This window comes from Acomys russatus, chromosome 21 (assembly GCF_903995435.1).
Source record: "Acomys russatus chromosome 21, mAcoRus1.1, whole genome shotgun sequence".
Classification (NCBI taxonomy): Eukaryota; Metazoa; Chordata; class Mammalia; order Rodentia; family Muridae; genus Acomys; species Acomys russatus.
The window spans coordinates 27178700-27201307 of record NC_067157.1 but is presented as its reverse complement, the minus strand read 5'-3'; the positions used below and the strand labels follow the sequence as shown (position 1 = coordinate 27201307).

The window sequence follows — 22608 nt, the reverse complement described above, 5'->3', positions numbered from 1 at the left end:
AATGATGCTCAAGCCTTATTCCAAAAGTGGATGATGAGGAGGTAGGGTATTTCAGTGAAGGGTGCAAGGAAGAAACCTGGTGGTTTTGATGGCTTAAATAAAATAGTAAAAGCACAAAGTGAGCGATCATTTTGGCATGTGGTGGATAATAACAAACCATTGGGACAAGTGGGCATCACGCCTAGTTGATAACCTTTGAAAGTGGGAGGATTTAGGTAGATCCCTGGCCTGGAATCAGTATCGCCACTTAATTTTGAATATTTAAGGCATCATGTTGCCATAGCCTATGATCTTACACCTTTTCGGCATGCGTAGCAGGCACTGTGTAGTACTGTCTTCTACAGTTGGTAGGAAGTGTAACTGCTTTCTTTGGCTAGCACCATGAATCTCAGCCATCCCTCCACTTATTCTAACAACCACAGGTCAGAAGAACCTGTTCCTTCCTAAAAGTCAGCTGCGCCATTTCTCCTAGTTCATTGATTCTCCCTGTGATACTGTAGGTGTCGTCTCCTAGAGTGAGGACACAGTAGCAGCAAAACCCAGGCAGGATCCCTGCTCCCAGAGATTCTACATGGTTCCACCTTCTGTTAATCCCATTTCTATAAGGGAAACTTCCCACTTGCTGATGGACCAGCTCTGGCCTACCTTTGCCCTTGATAAGCATTCTGATCTTAAAAAAGAAAGTGCCACATTTGGTGAAATATACTTAAAGTTTATTGTTTCTTAGCAAAGATCTCATAAATACAAGGTTAGCATCAAATTCTCAAGGATGATATTAAACTCCTGATCTGCTTGCCTCTGTCTCCCATCGTACTTAGATTACATGTGTGTACCCCAACATCCAGTATTATGTGGGGTTGAGCCCTAAATTCATGGCCTCCCACAAGCTAGGCAAGCGTTCCAAAAACTAAGCTGAATCTTTGGTCCCAAATCTTTTATTAATTCTGCATATGTCACCCATTTTGATTGTTATGAGCTGCAAGAAAAAGACCACATCTAAAGCTATGTTCTAAGCAGGGACATATTCTGCAGGTCTGTGGAGACTTTAAGAAACTGGTTTCTGGGTCCTGGGGGAAAAATATTCTGTGGTGTTTCAGAAGAAACAATGAAAAATGAAAACAGATGCCAATCAAGTCAATCCATGTGAATTATTTATATTCTGCCTCTACAATTTACATCTTAAATGGTTATTTTCATCTGATGCATTGTAATTCTTATCCAAAAGGCTTTCCATTACTTAACTGTTCTGATTAAGCCAAGAAATATTCATTTCTCATAAAGCATAAATGTTGTTGAACTCTCACTGGAATGTCTAAAGGAAAAAAAATGTTTCTCAAGAAGCTAGAGATGAACTGTTTTTTAAAAAATGAAGAAGTAAACAACAAAAGTCTTATTTATCATTACGATTTGGGGGAGGATTATTTTCTATTTGTTAAAATACTGAAAGCCAGGGGAGAAAACCTCGTTGGATAAAAACCCTCTACCTTTCTGTAAGGAGCTGTTGTGGAGGAGTCACAATATGAACGGACCAGTCTTCTTCTATATTACATAAGTGGAAATCATAAGCAAGCCATGCTGACTTACAGAGATCCAGTGTTTCCCTAGTTCATGGAATTATGTTCAGAAGAGACTAAACAATGCCCTGTGCAAAATAAGAACCACTGCTGCACAGTCTCTCCTGAACAATGGAGGTGAAGGTTCACCTAGAGTTTGCATTCTAACAGTGGCAGAAGATAAAAAAGTAAAGAATAAAGTCATTCTCAATAAACATTAATCTGTCCAAGGAACTTACAACAGGAAAATAAGTCCATAATAGGAGATAATTTAAACTAATTCTCAGGGAAGTTATTCTCATGAGGTGAAACAGAAATACTAAGAGTAAGCCATGCTGTGGGTATGGTGTATGGAACGGAGTAGAGTAGAAAACAGAACAGAACAGAATAGGAAATACACTTGGCATGTTTGAAGAATAGGAAAAAGTCCTCATTGCTGCTGGAATGTAACAGCAGCAACAACAAAAAGAACAGTTTGGCCTCAGAAAAGACATAGGGGCTCGCTCACAAGTAACTCTGTAAACCATGGAGCTTTCATTTCCTCAGACTGGAATTCTGTGAACATATTACAAGGAGGCAGATCTAATATAACTGCCTTGTTTCAGAGTTCACTCTGACTGTGGCTTGGAAAATGGATTATAAATTGGGCAAAGGAAAGACTGAAGGAGAAGCTGTTGTAGCCTCCTAGGCAAAGGAAAAGTGCTTCGATGCAGACTGCAGCAGGGATAAAAGTGTCTGAGTGCACATGGAGTAACCATTGGTCGCATAGTGACAGAACAAATGGCAGTGATTTAGACGTGGGGGGCAAAGGAAAGGAAAAGGTTCATGAGACCCTCTATATGCCTGATTTTATTCAGTCTATGGGTAGTGGCAATATTTTCCAAGCTGAGAAAAGCTAGAGAGAAGGGAAGTACAGGAACACAGAGTACTTACACTCAGTACCTGAAAAGTTAACTTTTGAGAGGCCAAGTAAACAACCAAGTCATGCCATGAAGTAGAAAGCACCACCGCCAGCTGAATTAGGGTAGTGCAGCTTAGACTTGAACCCCTGAGCAAATGAAAACTATAACCAACCAAGCTAGTTCTGACTGTCTTTTTTCCCTAAAGATTTTATTTTCTTTTATTGACATATATATATATATATATATATATATATATATACATATATATATATATTATTATACATAAATAACAAAAATTACATACATCAAGAAGAACCAGGAAACAATCAGGGGTTATATGAATGTTACATTCATGGTGTTTTGGCTAATTGCATTTGGCAACCTTGTAGAAAACATCTTTCCTATCTTGGTGAGTCTAAAGTTCTGAATGAGAATCAATATCTGTCATATCTCATCTCTGTCAACTTAAAACATCTATCTAGACCTAAAAACATCTTAACCCCAAAACAGCTAAGGTTAATTATAAGACTAAACTATCTGGTCTTCAACCCCATTAAGGACTTGAGAAGGAATGAAACTTAATTAATTGATGAACCAGAAGTGCAGGTTGCAGCTTCCAAAATGAGAAAAAATTAAAAAAATAAAAATGAAAATAAAGTGACAGAGACAGTTTGCTTTCTGAACAGTCACCCAGAACTCTCTATAATGTTAGAGCATCGTCTTCAGCCTTCTGGCCTAATATATCTGAGAGAATAGTTCCTGCCTTCCAAATATGTCTGCCAGATATATTGGTTCTGCCTGTCTTAAGTCAAAACCTTAATTTGTCCTGCTGAAAACAACCCACTGAGAAAAGACGTTGAATGATGGTGCCATCATTCTCCCCTGAAAAGAACTGAACCCTGGATTCCTTAGAGTCATGAGACTAGTCTAAGAAAGCTATTAATATCAGCACAATTTTAAAGATGGAGACAATGATTGAAAGAAGCAGAATAATTCACCCAATGTAACTCAGCCAACAAGATATGATTCTAGAGCTAAACTTCCAGAAAATCTAATTTCAATATGTGCATGTTTAATGCTTGCAAGAGCTAAATTTCTGATGCAAAAGTATAGTTCTAGGACTAAAAGTTCTGTCAACCAGGAACCTCATTAGTAGTAATCAGCATCATAAAAAGACCAATTGGATGATACTTTTTTACCCTGATGTGTTATGAAGAGCAGTGAAATTACTTAGAAATAGACACTCCAGGGCAAGTAAATCTTAGGACAATCATCACAACTCTGCTAGCACTAGAAGACATGCTTAAAGAGTGTTTAGACGTTAAAGATGACAAATAACATCATGAAAATTGGAAAAAGTAAAACACAAAAGCAGATATTCTAAAGAAGATAGAATCAATTCCAGTAACTACAGTGAAGATAGAGAGAAAGAGAGGGAGGGAGGGAGAGAGAAATAACAAGCCAAAAAGATACAAAATGAAAGATGGAAACAAATAAAAAATAAGTAACACAAACAGAAAACAATTAACAATTAATGAAATGGCTGGATTAAATTCTCACCAGTAACAAACTTGAAGATAAAAGATTACGTTCGCCAACTAAGAGGCTGAAAAGATAAAAGATAAAGAAGAGAAAAATGTAGCAAATACTCTACTGCCTATAAGAAACTCACTCAATAAAGACATATACATAGTAAAGAATTAAAGATTAAAAAAATCATTACGTGCAAACAAAAAAGAAGCAGCTAGACCTATGCCATATGCATTTGGTTTTTAAATACCAAATTTAAAAAATAAACTTGAAAGAGGCAACTATAAAGGAGAACCATATATACTAATAAAAGGAAGAATTCAATAAGAGAAGATAACAATAAAAACATATGTATACCCAACAGTACACAAGGAAAGAAGAAAATATTATTAGATTTAAGGGTTAAACAAAGTTCAACACAATAATTGATAAGTACTTCAGGATCACATTTTCATTAATGGACAGATCATTCGAGCAAAACATCAATAAACAATATCAGCAGTAAACTATACCACAAAGAGTAAGAGAGCTAACAGTATTTATTTCTATTTCAGCTAACTTTACAGAAAAACTCTTTTTCCCTATCCACATATGGGGCCTTCTTCAGGAGAGACCATCAGTTATATTACAAAACAGATGTCAATAAACACTTAAAAAATCATGTCAGCACTCATAGTAGCTGTGACTACTACATGCACAAGACCTGCGTTAGTTCAATCCAGGCAACATTCCAGCACGGGCACTGAAGGGATCTAAAAAGTTTTAAAAGACGCAAGAGTAGAAACTATTTGAGGATAGGAAGAGCAAAGTGGAAGAGACACTGGAGAGGAAAACTGGAAGGATGTGCTTTGTCTACATCTATGAAAAGGCCATAACGGAAACCAGTTTTATATAGTTGATACATACAATTAGTATATAATTAATATTTTTTAAAATCTCTCTCCAGCTTATTACTGTAACTGTGTTTCAAGACAACTATTTTTCCTTAGTGAAAATCAATATGCACAAACTGCACTGAGATATTTCCATAATACATTTTTTTTTCTACATCTCACCAAAGCAGATGTCAATCAAAGATATATGCTTTGTAGGCTAAGAATAATAACTAACCTTTACAAAACACTGTGACGGTGTAGTTTTATAAATTCACTGCATGTATAACAGTATTCTATAAAATGCTTTATCAATACTTAATTAGCTAGTATATAAGACTGAGAGACACTGAAAACTAACAATCACCTTTTAACTGAAGGAAGGACAGAGTTGTCTGTTTCAAATCAGTTCTCACACTGCGTTACTAACATGGAGATTAGTTAAGTATAGGAGCTTGTATTTCCTGTTATCTCACATGGTGACTTGTATAACCCTGACAGAATTTTTCAACACCTCCACAGTAAGATAGTTTTGCCATGTATAGTCTCTTAGGGCATACACAAGGAATATTTTAGAGTGCTTTGTATTTTTAAACAAAAAATTATACTCATGTGTGTTGAAAACATGACTGTTGAGCCTAATAGTCAAAGGAAAAAGGAACAAGAACTAACAGTCTTTGATCCACTGCCAATCACTTTCACATGCATTTTCTGACTCAGTCATGTTACTAATAGGATAAACTCCATCTCTCAAAACTTTTATGTTAGAGTTAAGTAGTAACTTTTCTATCAACTTAATTATTGCCATCTTCCATTCCATGCCTCTCCTCCTAATCAGAGTTATTTCTAAAACAGGCTGTGTGTGTGTATGTGTATGTGTGTGTGTATGTGTGCGTGTGCGCGCGCGTGTGTGTGAAAATTGAAAGTATAAGGAGATACGCAGTACTAAGTAATTACCACAGGCTGAATTGCAAAGTTCAGAAAACTCCAGTACAAATTCTAATTATATTTGAATTCATACATTGCTGTCCTCAAGTACAGAGCCAAATTCTTTCTCAAATTGTCTCTGCTGAATTTGGTGAGGAAAAGGGTTTTGTTGAGCCAGAGAATTCTTGGCACCATGTAGTCAGCCTTTAGACTAATCAACATTACTGAGGACCTGCTAGATGCTGATTTATGCTTCATGTTTTACAAACACCTCCTGGCAGGTATTTGAGACAAGGCCTTCCCATCCTGACAAACTGTACTGCTTCGTGTTCTCCATCACTAGTTAAGCCTTACTTAGTCATCGCAATATGTGCATCAGACAACAAGCCTGATAGTTAAATCAATTTTATTAGAGTTTTGGGGAAAGACACAAAAAAAATACATATTTCATAGATATTATGTTTTTTAATAAGTTAGAAAATCTAATGGCTTAAGAGACCATAAATAGACAATATATTAAATATACTAAATGTACTAACGAAGCACTCTATGCTCTAAGCCAGAAGTGTCCAGCTACCGATGACCAAGGTAAGTACATAGGCCCACACCTCTGAAGTAAAGGCAACTGAGAAAATGTCTTCACTCAGTCCACCTTCAAGTGGCAGTCTGAATATTTTTATGAAGCTGGCAGAGTTTTTCTTCTCTTTCATAGAAAATTTTATACTATATCTTCTCTGATTCATAAGTATACATATTTTCTACTCTTGTTCTTCCGTTCACTGGTATTTACAAACCAAGTGGTTGTTTGTTTGTTTGGTTTTTTTTTCAATTCATTTCATGGCAAATACTATTGCTTCTAACCTGCAGAAGCAATTCCAGAAAAACCAATAAAGAATCAATTAATACTGTCTTAAAATACTGCAATCCAAAACCAAGAGATTTAGAGATTGAAATGTAATAAATCATTAGATTGATACATAGTTTTAGTTAGTGCATATATTTATATGTTCATTTGGCTGTATGTAGTGTATATATTTTATTTACATGAAGACAGGCACTAAAGAGTACAGTCTTATGGCTCTGTTTTCAAATTAGAATAACATAATTCACAGAGGGAGATAGGATTGTAAGGTATTTTATAAAATATAAACATCTAAAACTCAATAAGAGATGATGAGTTTGGTTTTGTAAAATCAGAAGAACAAAACTGACCTTCTAAGTCTAAAACTACACTAGGATTGTTCTTTGTCCTGGACAGAGTGCGGGACACTGATCCTACCTCTCCACAGATGAGAATAATTATATTAACCATTGAACACCCACGCTATGTCAGTAAGTTTACTAATGCACACAGTCTGCCAGATACTATTATACCAAGTGAAACCACCTGGCATGCAGGAGCAGTTAAAGGGAGAGCCTTGAGGGGACACGCAGCTCAGAGGACATCTGAGAGGACCCCACATAGGGAAATGTTGCAACATTGCACAAGGTTCCTCGCCTAAGACCCAGGGGCTCCCACGGTGTTCATGATTCCAGATTTGCATGGTGAGCTATATGAGGCAGATTAAGCTTCTCGTGGTATGATGAATGACCCATGAATAGAATTAAATTCATGGTCTTTTAGTAGTAAATGTCATGTTTGCAAATGAAAATTTAAAAACTAGCGAAGGAACCCCCCCCCCATATTAAACTTTATATGTAAAGGCTGGAGTATCAGGCAGTAGCAGAGCCGTTGTCAACACGTGAAAAGCCCTGGTGGTCAGAGCCTTGGTGTTCTTTCAATCTAATTCAAAAGGCTGGATGATAGCACCCACCCATGACCCCAGCACATGGGTGAAAGAGCAAAAGCATCAGGACTTTGGTTCCTCAGAAAGTGTTAAGGCAAGTTGGGAAGCATGAAAGCTTGCCTCATGAAATAAAAACAGTAAGAAAGATGATTCAAGGGGGAAATTAATCTATGTTATCAATCTTCGACAAGCCTTTAGCTTCAATTCACTATGTAAATTATGATTGTCTCAAAACTACCTTAGATAGTAAGTATCAGTGCCTTTTAATAGGAAAGGTATGAGTGAAATTTTCTGCATGCCTTCTAAAGTTGTAATGTTAAAACCACCTCTTTCAACTACCATATTTTCTTCTCAAGCAGGCTAAAAGAGAGTGAAAGAAAGAAAGGCCACAAGAAAAAAACTAAGCAATTTTCTGCATGTACCTTTTGTCTTAAATGACAGAATTAAATCATGCCCAAATTGCATTACTTTGGCCCAAAGGTCACTGCAAGATTTACAGTGATTCTTAAAGTATTTATAGAAATCGAAACAGAACAGAGAATAAACTTCTGTTCATAAAATAGGCAATGTTTCAAAGTTCCTTTCATAAGAGAGGTCATCAGACCAATATATCTTTCTGTCACTTTAACAATGGTGTCTAAAGTTTAGCTTTGATACTGAAATGGATAATATCAAAGGGAACTCCAAAGTACAGATGAATCTATATGGTACTGAAAATACCTCACTTTTGTTTTAAAGTGCATACAAGTGAAAACTACCCTTAGAAGCTTACAGTGTATTTCTGAGTGCAGTGGCAGAATCTAAAGAGCTGCTGAGGTTCCCTGTACAAAAGCATTTACCTAGGCAGGCACTGACACGCTTTGAGTTATGGGACAGCATTGATGATGACAAAAGGAAGAAAGTGTCAGATTAGGTATCTGAGTTTCACACTAAGAAGCATTTCAGGGTTCTACAGTGTGGAATCACTTAAAATCCTCTATGCACAGGACACCAGCGACAAAGAGAATGGGAAATAATCATATCCTTAGACATGGAGTCTAGTCCAGTGACCTGCGTCTACAGGAGAAAAGATGTAAGTACGATTTCTTTAATTCATAACTTGGATCAAAACCTGTACCCTTTCCATCTCACTCTAGACTTCACAGCCAAATAATACTTACAGCGGCCAATACTGTGAGCTCTAGCTCCTGTTACTTCTCTGAGCCCTCTAACTGGGTGCAGTCAACTCTGCTCCCTGTTTGGGGCTTCCTCTCCCACCTGATATCTTCAGTGGCATTCCACTCTACCTGCAAGCATTTACTCAAGTTGACCCTTCTCATGAGGTCAACCTTTCTCAAACCAATTACAGCAGTAGTCAATCTCCCTGCTCCCCTAGGGTCCCAGCTCTCTGCTGTGTGCTTGTCGGGTGTCTGGGGGTGTTTATCATCGACTATATTCTGTTTCAGGTCTGACTGGGCTGCTTTATTATATATTCACCACCTTCCTGTCACCCCATATCTATCCTGACTCAATATAAGCTGCACAGAGCTCAGCTTTTTCCCCTTAAAGGGACAGCGTGTCTGTCTCATGTCTGTCTATTTGATAGGCACCAACCTTGCCATGAATCTTGCACTGGTTTTTTATTTTTGGTTTCCCATTTTGTAAATCATCATCATCATCATCATCATCATCATCATGATAATAATAAGTGTCAGATTAGGTATCTGAATAATAATAATAATAATAATAATAATAATAATTATTATTATTATTATTATTATATTTTTATTTTATTATTATTATATTATTATTATTATATTATATATTATATTATATTATTATTATTATTATTATTCACCAAGCCTAGATTTCTGCCTAACCTGTCTATTTTCTACCCAATTAAAAAATGTAAGCATACTCAAATCCTAATCTTCCATCTTTTAGATTAAAAGAATAATGTGTGTGAGCAATAGCAAAACTTTCAGCCTCTAAACTGCTAAATTAAGACCTTCACACTTGGCAGGGAACCTGGGGCCACAATAGCAACAACAACAGGAATCCCTCTCCACATGGAAATCCTTGTAGCCTGGCTCAACAGTAACGTAGCATCCTGTGGGAGAACTATTCATACATAACTTATCACAGCATGATACATCGTTCGTACTCTATACATTGACAGCCAGCCACCCCACTGATCTTGTAGTATATGCTCTGGGTTAAGGTTGTTGCCATATTTTGGACCTTACCAGGTCCTCTACTTCCATTGTGGACAGATATGTGGTCCTCTAATCCTAACATATACTATGCAAAGGTATGACATATGTTACAAAGTTTACCTATGGGTAGTTCCTATTATGGTCTGTTTGGAACAAAAGAACTGGTGCTTCAGTCTTAGAGGCACAGCACACTGTCCAAAAATATTCAGTATTTACTAAATGTGCGAATAGACTATTAGCACCAATGCTCTGCTTTTAAGGGAAAAAGCTGAGATCTGTTAGTTAGGAAATATACCATCAAGCAAACTCTTTTATGTATAGCTATAATAGGATAGTAGAAACTATCCAGAAAAGTTTGGCTATGTGTGTGTTGGGGGTGGGGTGGGGGCATGTATTTTATCCTCATGTATGTGCACTTACATGTGTGTGTGCTTGTGGAAGCCAGAGATCAATGTCAATGTCTTCTTTCATTGCTCTCCATCTTACTTCTGAGGAAAAGTTCCCCAGTCAACCTGGAGTTCATCAGTTCAGCTACACAGGCTGAACAGAGAACCCCGTGCCCCACCACATCTTCATTTCTTCAGCTCCTTGAACAGGGGCTACAGACAATGACTGCCACTCCTGGCTTTTACAGTGTACTGGTGACCTCAACTCAGAGCCTTACGGCCCACTTAATCCCACCCATAAAATATGAGATCACAGCGCTGGAGAGATGGCTCAGTGGTTAAGAGCACTGACTGTTCTTCCAGAGGTCCTGAGTTCAATTCCCAGCAATCACATGGTGGTTCATAACCATCTATAATGTGATCTGATGCCCTCTCCTGGCCTGCAGATGTACATGGAGGCAGAGCATTGTATACATATTATAAATAAATCTTTTTTAAAAAATGAGATCACTTTTCCCACCGCAGTCACTCATGGCTAGAACCTTTGGATTACCTAGTTGGGCTTTACAATGACCATCAATAAAAGTGTCAGCTGACCTATATTTCAGGTCAGCTGTTATGAAGAATTTTTACTAAACTAAGTTAGGTCAGTGAACAATAAATAAGCTATCAAGTCATCAATGTGGCAAAACAAAGGTTAAAAAATAATAACTTTGGGTTTATGACCACAGTAAACTCCATGATAATATCTTAGGTCATTTATAAACTGTTCTCACATTTTATAACACATTATGTTTTAAAATCATGCAATTGTCAGTGATGTCAAAATTCCTTAATAAATGTTTATGTATTTTTGCCAAAAATAAGCAAGGTTTGTCCAAAACAAGTTTTTATTTTAAATTCCAGAAGGCATATAAGTACACATTTAAACACATTTAATGTTTTGTTGACGTTCTTAAGAATCCAGAGATTGGAATATGATTATTCACTCCAAAAACAATACATTATAATTCCAGAACCTTGGCACTGAAACAGGACTAAAGCCGTCACATCACGTGACTTCCTCTATGCATAGTATGACATCCTAGGGCACAGCTGGCCAGATGTGTATCTTATCTGTGTGTGGACATGTCAGAGGCAAGGAGCACCCAGTCATTACTGACCTGCTCAGAATGATTGGTAAGGGTAACAGTGCAGGCACAACAGGGTTGCCTTTGTTATTGGAGTAAAGACTGTCTATTTCTCACGTTCTTCTATGAACCCAATTCAGAAATACTCTCTTAGTCTCTTCCATGTAACAACCCCTTGAAGTCTGAATATATCATTTATATTCCCTTTCCTTCCTTCCTTCCTCCTCCTCCTCCTCCTCCTCCTCCTCCTCCTCCTCCTCCTCCTCCTCCTCTTCTTCTTCTTCTTCTTCTCTTCTTCTTCTTCTTCTTCTTCTTCTTCTTCTTCTTCTTCTTCTTCTTCTTCTTCTTCTTCTTCTTCTATACAGTGTTCCCTTGGACTGTTTCTCACATGAACATCTTTTCAAAGCCTTAACTACTATTTCCCTGCCTATGGATTTACCAGTCAGGGACTCCATCCTGCTAACTTTGTCTTCTCTTATGTGTGTATGAAAGTTGACACTTCTGCCACAGTTCTAGACTATCTATTCACATTGAAACTGCTGCAATTCACACTGGTATTTTTGTCCTCACACCTGTACATAAAAGGGGCCACAGTACACTTACAGAAGAGAATGAAGCATCTAACATCTGGATATGAGTAATAAACTAATTTCATGCATGTCCCATGGTGTGGAGTCTTCTGAAATTTCTGGGCCTGTTATTCACCACCAACCAAATTTAGGCAAAGAGATTAACTTCAGACTAACTGAGGTTCTAGTAAAGTAAGTTGTATATTTTTCGAGACAGGGGAACAGAAGGAAACTGTCACACTACCAGACTGATTTCACCCACTAGACAATATTCTTGTGAAACTATTTTCTCTCGATTTCAGATTACATACTATTATGTTTCTACTTCTAGATATGAATCATGTGAACATCAGAAAGCATTTGATTTACTGCATGACAAAAAATAAATTCACCTTGACTCAATAACTATTTTGTTGGTATTAATAGGAGAGTGAATTTTTTCTTTATAAAATCAAACTTATTGAATCAATGATAAATAAAAATTGGTTAGGTTTCTAATGCTGTTTACAGCAGTGGTTCTCAACCTTCCCAATGCTGTGACGCTTTAATACAATTTCTAATGTAGTGAATGCCCCCCAAGCATGAAATTATTATTGTTGCTACTTTATAGCTGTAATTTTGCTACTGTTATGAATCATAAATATCTGTGTTTTCTGATGGTCTTAGGCAACCCCTGTGAAAGGGTCATTTAAGACCCCCAAGTTGAGAACCACTGAGTTACAGAGTCCACATACACTATATGGCAATATCCTTAGTATGCTCACACTGGTCTCTAAGGGAAAACAGAAGTCCTTCACAGTTAGTGCTGGGACATGAGGGTCATTGCTAGTATGTGTAATCAAAACCAGAAAAGTTGAAAGTAGACTAGAAACCATTTTTTTGGGGGGGTCAAACAATACTTAGTGACCCTTACTGATATGCAATATGAAAAAGGAAACAACTTTCTAAAAGGAAAGAGACCCTGACCCCATGGAAAGGGGATATTAATATAAACAATACTGCGTGTACTCTTAGCTTCTGCAAATGGCAATATTCTCATCAGTTATGTAAGCGTCCATGGCTACTACTCCAAGCCTTGGATTTTAAATTAGTCCTGTGGGAATAATAATGACTGAAGATGAAATGACCTTACAGGACAGGGCTCTATGACTTTTGTATTGGTGGCTTAAATTATAAGGCGCTGCACTAATGTAAGCCATCATAAAATGCATTTTAAATATACCTTTTTATTATTAGCAAATTGAAATCACTTATCTTGGAGCCAATCTCCAAATATGTTGCAAGTGGCCATCATAAAGACAGTCGTAGAGCACCCTACTGGGAGAGGGGGAGTTCCTTGGGAAAGGGTGGTTGCCCAAGCCTAATGACATGCTTTTTTATACCCCATGAACACAGAGGATAAAAGGAGTTCCAACTTCTCCAAACTGATCTCTGACCACACCCATTTGACATATCATGTGTGTACCCCACCACAAAAATTAAAATAAATAAATAAATAAATAAATAAATAAATGAAAATGGAGAGCCTAGGGAGAGAACACACAGACATAGATAAGATTCTCTCTGGAACTCAGATGGGGACTACAATGCCAAGCTTACTCTAAATGGAGGGGAGCACAAGGTCCCGGCCCATCTCTCCAGCTGCCCAGCAGTATTAAAGCACAACCCACTGTTAGTCACAAACGACGAAAGGATAAAAGTTTAATGCAGCATTTTTCAAACAACTGCCAAAGATATTTCTCCCAAAGCACAGTTCTCAGTAATTCCATTATTTGTGCCACATTGACCTCATTTCACCTCTGCAAAAAATAGAAGAAGAAAGTTATCTGGAGAAACTGGGAGTCATTTTATTCTGGGAACTACAATCAGAGACTATAGCAAGGGGCTTAGGGTAGCTGTTATGCTCTCTTAAACAGTCCTGTGCAACGTGCTGGGCTAGAACAAGAACAAACACGAGAACTGTTAGGCATGGCTGGATTCCAGCACATTAAAAACACAAAACCAGAAAATCGTATTTCAAAACTCCAGCAGATTCAGCCCCGTCCAACTTTCTAAAGCCTTGTCTTCTAGATTTTGCACTTTTGGGGATAAATACTTAGAAATAAAGCTCACATAGTTCTGAAATACTTCTTGCTTTGATGAAAGGTTTTTCAGCTTTGGGAAATGCTTGCCGGAACACAAAGTGTTGCAGATTAGGTTTCTCGGTGCCGTGTGTGTGTGTGTGTGTGTGTGTGTGTGTGTGTGTGTGTGTGTGCGTGCATCTTGTGAAATTCTGAAAGCTGTTCAGATTCACAAGCTTTTCAAAAAGATACGCTACACTCAGAAACACCGAGATGCTGCTCTCAACACAGCTGTTGCACAACGCCCGTGAAATGTCTCATCACTAGACTCTGAGAACACCCAGAAGTCTGGTCTACATTTTGAGCTAGAGAGGGTTTCACAAATGTGAGGGTAGGAGGTGTTGCCCACATTCTAAACTACTTTATGTAAATAATTGGAAACACGATCCTTAAAGTTAAAAAAAGAAATCACTTAACCCAAAGTTCTAAGATAAACTACAGCTTGGGCAAGCCTTCCTCTGCAGGAATGGAATCTAATTTGATGAAACGGTTTCTCTAAATTGGAAAAAAGAAGAAGAAGAAGAAGAAGTCTGCCTTTGGGAACTTTAGAAAAGTTTTCTGTAGACCAGTTTCCAGGATTTAATGAGAGCACAAATGAGCAGAAAGAGCTTGATGTCTGTCAGCTGGACGTAATTCCCTTCCACCTCTCACTTGGGGACCTGACTCTGAATCCAGTCCCTTTTGCCTGAAAGCGCACGCCCTAAAGTGAAGCAAGAAAGAGGTCCCAGCCCGTGGCTCCTGCCAGCTGAAGCCAGTTAGGAGCGGCGTCCCAGGAAAGGGCGCCCTGGACAGTACCTCTCTGCTGATGCACCGGGGACTGTCGCCGCTGCTGCTGTGGCCTCTGCTCCTGGGACTCTCCAAGCGTCCCAGAGAGCAGGAGCAGGAGGAGCCCGGTGGCCGCTGCCATCGTGGCCCGAGCAGATCCACTCCTCGGAAGCCCACGGAGTTGCTGCCTCCGGTCCTCCCAGGCTGAAGTGAGCAGCTGCGGGGAGTGGGAAAGAGGAGGAGACAGCCTTCCTCTCCTCTGCCCAGCCACCGCCCAAGGGTGGGGGAGAAAGGACAGTCCCCACCCCTTCCCAGGCCTGGGCCTTTAAAGGGTCCTCCGTTGAAAGAACCTGTCTCCTTCATGCTTCCTCTGTCAGGAATCAAGCCTTTAGCAGGAGTTATCCAAACTTCTTTAGCATTAAGAGAGTAATTGATACCAAGGCACTGCGGGTTCTGTGAAATCCCTCCAAATGGAAAACATTATAACCCAGAAACCCATACAGCAAGAAACGTTGGCTCCTCAGAAAGTCCAGGCAAAACGGTGTTTAACTGCCCTGGGTCCAGGTGATCCCAGACTGTCCCCAGGCTACGGTGCTAAGGTTGCACATTGGGCCAGGACTTCCCAGGCAGGAGCGGCCGACTAGAATTGCCCCAGCTCTGCTGAAAGGATTCTCACCACTCCACTGGTCAAAAGCTGTCCCTGTGCCCGGGGGACGTTATTAAAAGGGAATGAAGTGTCTGCAAGAATTTCTGTTTTTCAGTGAAGGTGACTTCTTCCTTTTAACTCAACAAACAACATTCTATTCTGTCACGCGGGTTCAGATAGCCACTCCATACCACGTTGTTATTGATAAAGCCAAGACCAAGGGCTCTCAGTAAAACACCAAGTAACAACTTCATTGGTTTTAGAAAGCATCCAGGATAGCCTTTGCCGTGCCATTGGGATTCGCTCGATGACAGAACCACAAACACGAACTTCTGAATGGGCTGCGGCATTTGCATGTGTGCGCGTGCATGCGTGTGTGTGTGCGCGTGCGTGCGTGCGTGCGTCTGCGTGTGTTCAATTTGAAACAGGATCTCACTACCGTCTCAGCTTCAGTGATAGCACCTGCCACTGCCTGTCAAGTGCTGGGATCAATGCCATGAGCGACTCGTGTAGATACTTTTAAGAAAAAAAGGAAAGAAAATATTTGTATTTGAAAACTTATTGAAGTTTGCCTGCAAATAAAAAGGAATTGTATTTTCTAATTTTACAAGTTGTACCAATTAAGCCAACTGAGAGTGCTTTGTGCGTTTCCACATTACCAACATGTGTATAATATTTCAGAGATCTTTGCCACTGATTGCAAGTCTGTATATGATACTGGAGTCCCAGTGTTAATATGTTCTGTTTTGCCTGCTAAGAAGTTTATACATATTTCTATATGGCATTGCATATAGTTCCACAGATGGCTTTTTTCCTGCTTAGATTCTAGTTAAAATACATCCATTTTTTTAAAGATGCCGCACAGAAGTTACGGTATTTTCAATTACTTTTCCTTTCAGCTGAACAGGAGGTAACTCTCCTGAGGAACTGATGAGAGCCAGCAGACCCACCCTTTACCATGAACCCTACTCAAGGTTCACACACCTGAGCTTCTGATTTTCAGGCACATTGTAGTGCTGTCTGAAAAAAAAAAAAAAAAAAAAAGGTAAGGTAAGGACTCCCTCTCTCTCTCTCTCTCTCTCTCTCTCTCTCTCTCTCTCTCTCTCTCTCTCTCTCTCCCCCTCTCCCTCTCTCTCTGCCCCTCCCTCTCATTCTCATGCTCAAGGCAACATTTGACGGCATCACTTCTTCATCTGATGACTTTAGCTTCTTTTGTTCCCCCCCAAAACCAGTTCATTGTGGGGAATATATTTATCTCTCTCACAGCTTCCACTACTACAGCTTTGAAACAAAAATTGAAGTTAGTTAATAAAATTCCTATACTCAAACAAAACACTTAACTCTTCTAGGGCTTTTGCAGTTTTGTGTAATTGTTTAGGATAGGTATTTGCAGTTATGAAATAGCAATAAAATAAATTTATGGTTGGGGTCAGCACAACATGAAGGACTGTATTAAAGGGTTGTAGCATTAAGAAGGTTGAGAACCACTGAGCTAAAGTATATTTGTTACCTCAACTTATTTTTACTTATTTTTTAATACATTTTATTAATTTATTCATATTACATCTCAATGGTTATCCCCTCCCTTGTACCCTCCCATTCCTCCCTCCCTCCCATTTTCCCCTTACTCCCCTCCCCTATGACTGTGACTGAGGGGGACCTCCTCCTCTTGTATATGCTCATAGGGATGTAATATGAATTTCTCTACTGTTATGAATTATATATAAGCATTTGATTCCCAGGATTATCTGGTATGTGACTCCCAAATGAGTTGTGACCCACAGGTTGAGAACTGCACTTATGGCTATTTTTTTTTCTTTCCCCTGAAAGTCTATTATCAGTGTAGGTTTATATTGTTGTAGTGTTTGTGATGAATTTAAGACCCAATGTGAATCTTAAGATTTGAGGCATAATATGTATGGTACACTTGATCCTATTCAAAACCTAAAGTGGATTCTGGCACTTCTTGCATGCTAAGGAGAATGATGTCTGATTGGCACCTAAAAGGGACTGGTTTGTAATCCTGGAAGTTTGATCTCTGTGCCTGATAAATGGTCTATGAATGCCACAGGGGTTTGTTAGCAATGAGTAAGGGAAATGAAAACAAATGAACCTATAGCGAGAGCACCCCGTGATGCCGTCATTCATTCATTCACTCACCCACTCACTCATTCTTATTACTAAGTGCCTTTTATGAGTGAGAAGCTGGCAGAGTATCTATCAGACACATTGGCTATAACTCGGCTATTGCCGAACTTCAAACTTACATTCAAGTGGGGAAAACAGTAAATTAAAAGGCTGGAAAAGAGTCACATCAAATGGTTTCAGCCATTACAAAGGAAAGGAGGTGGTTTAGCAGCAACTGTAAAATGATGCTTAAATGAGTGGCAAGTCAGGAAACCCTCCCTGAGCAGGTGACATTTAAGCTGTGCTCTGACATGGGGAGAGGATTCCAGTGACTGCAGAGTCAGTACAGATGAGAGAATAGACTGGAGATCTTTAGCACAGTGAATTCACGAGTCTTGTGAATCAACCGGACATGAGGATTTCAGGATCCTTCTAAAGTTTCTTCCTAGAGCAGCGGGCTGTCAGGCAGTGTGAATGCCTGAGAAAGGAACCGCAGGCTGACTGCCAGCTGTGAGCTCAATGTGCTAAGGTAACTGACACTGGAGGTGTCCGGAGGGCTATTTTTAGTTCTGATAAAAGTATCTCATAGTCATTTCATGAATAGGGCACACAGTCAAGGGAACAGATTTTTTTTCTATGAAGTAGAAGAATAAGTGTGGAGGAAATAATTAGAAAGCGTAATTCACCTAAAAGCAAAATAATTTAACAGATGCTTATTTGCAGCATGATGAATGTGAATAAGGGAAAAAAAAAAAAAAAAAAAAAAAAAAACAGCTGTAAAGGTTTAGGCAAAGGGCTGAGCAATTGCAGAATTGTAAGTCAGATTTCCCATATATAATTCCAAATAATTTTATGATCAAATGTAAAGATAACTTATTTAGAAGTTATAGACAAATTAAAGAAAATGTACAAACATTGACTGTAGGAATTGTGAAGCAGGGCTGGGGAGTGAGTAGCTGTAATAACGTGACACTAAAATGTAACATTTGCGGAAAACCTTGTCTTAGTTCTAGTACCATAGAAAATAGTACCTAGGGAAAAAGGACATGTGTACAAACATTTTATTAGGGAGTAAAATCACAGATCATCTGGAATGTTCGAAAGATGGTGTAAGATAGGGCATGGGGTAGAAGAGATAAAGGAAAGTATTACTAAAAACATAGAGATTAGTGCCAAGATGATTGCTTGACCATCCAATATATTTTCAGAAAAATGACACAAATTACTTTGTTTCTACATGGAATGAGAAGAAAAAAAAAATCAACCAACCCCTGCTCATCCATAGTCAGAAGTCATCATTTAGGAAAAAGGCCACACTCTTTTATTTGCACACATCTAGGTGCTTAGTAAAATGAAGAGCGGAGCCTGTGTTGTGAAACTCAGGGAACACAGGACTCCCAAATCAAAGACTGAGACAGAGGTTTCACTCTTGCTTTGAAGAGGGACTAGAATCAGACACAGTGTGCCGTCAGTTAAAACTCACCAGAGCAGCCATAGCTAGGCTGGGAATACGGCTTGTCATACAGTGCTTGTTTTGCACACATGAAGCCCTGGGCTCACTCCCTGCCATGGCACACACACAGAGAAAGGGAGTGAGAGCAAGACACAGCCGTAACTTCAACCTGCCTCTAGCCTCGAGGGAATGGAGCTAGCTGTTCTTAGGGCTACTACAGGTATGAAACAAGGCATGTGCATAGATTTGGGGTGATAGGAATTTGAAGAATAAAGGATAGACAAAAGAGGAGAATACAGTAATATGAGACAGAGGGCAAAGGGACAAATAACATTAACCATTCCAAGGGCAGACACTATTCAAACTCCGTATGTGAAAGTCTCACAGTGATTGCTCTCCTACATTTATAGATTATTATTAATTATTGAAAACTTTCTTCTCTCACACAGTACATTCCAACCACAGTTTCCCCTCCTTCCACTCCTTCCACCTAGCTCCCTTCCCCTTCCCCTCTCCCCAAGATCCATACTTTCGTCTCTGTTTCCCGAAGAGCAGGCAAAAGAATCAGAGACACAACACACGCTCCCATTGTTAGGAGTCCCACAAAAACACCAAGTTAACAGCTGTAATATTTATGCAGAAGGCATGGTGCAGACCCGTGCGGGCCCCAATGCTTGCTGTTTCAGTGTCTGTGAGCCCATGTGAGCCCTGCTCAGTTGATTCAGTGGACCGTGTTTTTCTTTGTGCCTTCCATCACTTCTGACACCTAGAATCCCCTCCTTTCTTGGGACCACCGGAGCTCTGAGGGGAGGACCCGGATGTGGGTCTCTGCACTCACTCCCATCCGCTGCAGGAAGAAGCTTCTCTGATGACTGGACATACGGCACCGTCAATGAGTACAGCAGAATGTCAGTAGAAACCGTTTCATTGATTGTTCTTTTTGCCAGTTGTGTCTGGTTCTACCCTGTGTCTCTGGGCTGTCCAGTCTCGTGTTCATGGCAGTGGCAGGTTTGGGCTTCCTCTTACGGCACAAGCCTCAAGTTAACACAGATATGGGTTGGCTATTCCCACAACTTCTGAACCACCATATTGTAGGCAAAAAAGGGGCTGTTAATGTTTACTATTAATCGCCTATAATTATTACAGTGGTTATTATTAACTGCTGCCATATCAATTAAAAAAAACACAGACACCTGATAGAATTTTAAATAAGCCTTATTTCTTCTGGGGCTGGGCAGATATTACCGCCCCCCCCCCCCCCCCCCCCCCCACCCAAACCATCTTGTTACCTCCCAGCCTGTCATCCCCTGCCATTTGCTTTAATCATCCCTATCTGGGCTACTTCCCATCCCATAGCCCCATAAATACTTGCACATGCTTTCTTTTCATCTGAGATGCTTCTCTCCAAGCTAACCCATGGCTGCCCCACTTCCTTCTTTTCCTCTAGTACCTCTCTCTCTCTCTCTCCTTCCCATGATCCTCCTTTCTTCCCTGCCCAAGAAACTTGGCCACACCTGAGCAAATGAAAGCATCTTAGAGAGCCATCAGCTAAGGGGCGAATAGTGGAAAGGTAATACATGTACCCAATGTTACTACTCTAAAAATAAAATTTGCAGGCAAATGGACAGAACTAAAAAAAATATTATACTGAGTGAGGTAACCTAGGTCCAGAAAGACAACCACTACATGTTCTCTTTCATTTGCGGACTCCAGATCCAAACCTGTAGGTTCAATATAGGAGAAGGAGGAGCCCTACTGGGCTAGCAGGACACAAGTGCTACGAATGAGGGAAGGGGAAAATGGAGGAGCTAACTGGGAAGACAGGAAAAGAGATAATATAGCAGGAGAGAGGAGAAAGAGAAATAAATAACACTAAGAATGCCTTGAAAAGCCCTAGGAAAACTTATTATTTTATAAGATTACTTTACATACACACACTATATATATGTATGTGTACACACACACACACACACACACACACACACACATATACATACATACATACACACACCTTACATGTACAATAATGCCCACCCTAAGAATCATAGACTACCTAACAAAAATACAAGTGTCAGGCAGAAAATTCCTCCATTTGAGTTGTTGGTCAAGGGGAGTCTAAGAAACCTTCACAATAATATAGGGTCTTGCATTAATATTGGTGCCCTGCCAGAACATAAGTGCTGAGGGTTCTGTATACTTTGGTCACAGGGTTTAAGGAGATCATACTGGTACTAACCTGGGAGCCTCCTCCTAGAGGAGGTGCAATCTAAGCTGCCAAGGGACGAAAGCAATTAATAGTCCTACACAGCTGTAAAGCCCAAGAACTGAAACAATGGTAAGACTGGCAAGTTATCTCCAACAGTACAAACATCGTGTTTGTATCTTGCAGGCAACCAATAGCGGTCTAATTGCACATAAAGCCAGCTGAACTGGAGGGAACTCCTGTCTGATAGTGTAAGCCTAGCCAAGAACTCATAGCTAGAGGGGGAATAGGCCCTGCGGAGGGGGGGGGACATACTGCTATCCTATTACTAAAGCAATACAGTTTCAGGTTGCCTTCCAAATATTTATAATTATACCCATGTATAAACACAGCTCTCACATATCATCCAAGTAGCTTCTTTTTGTGGCACATGGAGACTAGTAGAGAGATCTAGAAACCATCAAAATGCAGAGAATAAGCAGCTGTGTTGTCTGACACCAAATAAAAAATATACAACATAACCCCTACACCTAAGACTCAAGAACCCTGAAGAAGAAAAAGGAGAAATATTGTAAGAGCCTGAGAACCAGGGTAACAGCTGGGTGCTAGTTTCTTCTGGATCACACAGCGTGTTGCTTTTCTGAACTCTCAGTCAAGACCTTCAAAAGCTATGTCAATTGTCATGCCCACATGGGTGGGGGAAATTTTCACAAAGCCATATCTTTAGAAAAAGAACTACAGGCAGTCAATGACCGCTGGAGGTGGGAAAATCAGTTTGGTTTTGTTAGGAATAAAACCTCAATTTAAGGGGTCAGCCCTAAGCACAGGTAAATTTTAGCAATATTAGTTACATCCAGCAGATTGTATATATGTGTGTGTGCGTGTGTGTGTGTGTGTGTGTGTGTGTGTGTGGGTGTGTGTGTGTATCCTGATGAGTTAGTGGGTTAGTTCTCAATCTTAAGTGAAAAGTCTATTCCTTATGTGTCAAACAAAATGAGTGTCTGATTATCAGAAATTATTTTAATACTACAATTAGTACTAAAAGCAAGTAAATTGCCATGTGTTGAGATTTGAATGTGAAGTAGGACCTCCAAAAGAATGGTGTTGAGATCTGAACCAAGAGAAGCAGCTGCTCTCAACCACTGAGTTATGTCTCTCAGACTCTTTTTGAGGTTTGACAACTTGCCTGTTTCCTCTTTACTCACTGCTTTATGACCGCATATGAAATGTAATCAGCCACCTCAGCCTGCAGACATCATACCTTCCTCATTGTGGTTGACTGTATCCCTCAAACAGTGAAAAGGGAGATATCCTGCAAAAATTTAAGTGTGTGCGATGACCAAGAATGTGATCTTGGGAAATACACAAAGCACAGGTCTCACCCATAGAAGTTAAACTCGTTAGCAATTAATAAAAATGAAAGTGGAGTAATTCAGTAACAAT

At 39.5% G+C, this 22608-nt stretch overlaps 1 protein-coding gene across 1 annotated transcript in view; it reads right to left on the bottom strand.

Moving 5' to 3' along the window:
- The window catches only part of Lama2 (laminin subunit alpha 2), a 570793-nt gene extending 555816 nt beyond the window's left edge, over positions 1 to 14977 (bottom strand). The window contains 1 exon segment of the mRNA XM_051164111.1: positions 14767 to 14977. Coding sequence (XP_051020068.1) covers positions 14767 to 14878 — 112 coding nt within the window. The 5' untranslated portion in view covers positions 14879 to 14977.
- Positions 14978 to 22608: the final 7631 nt, after the last annotated feature.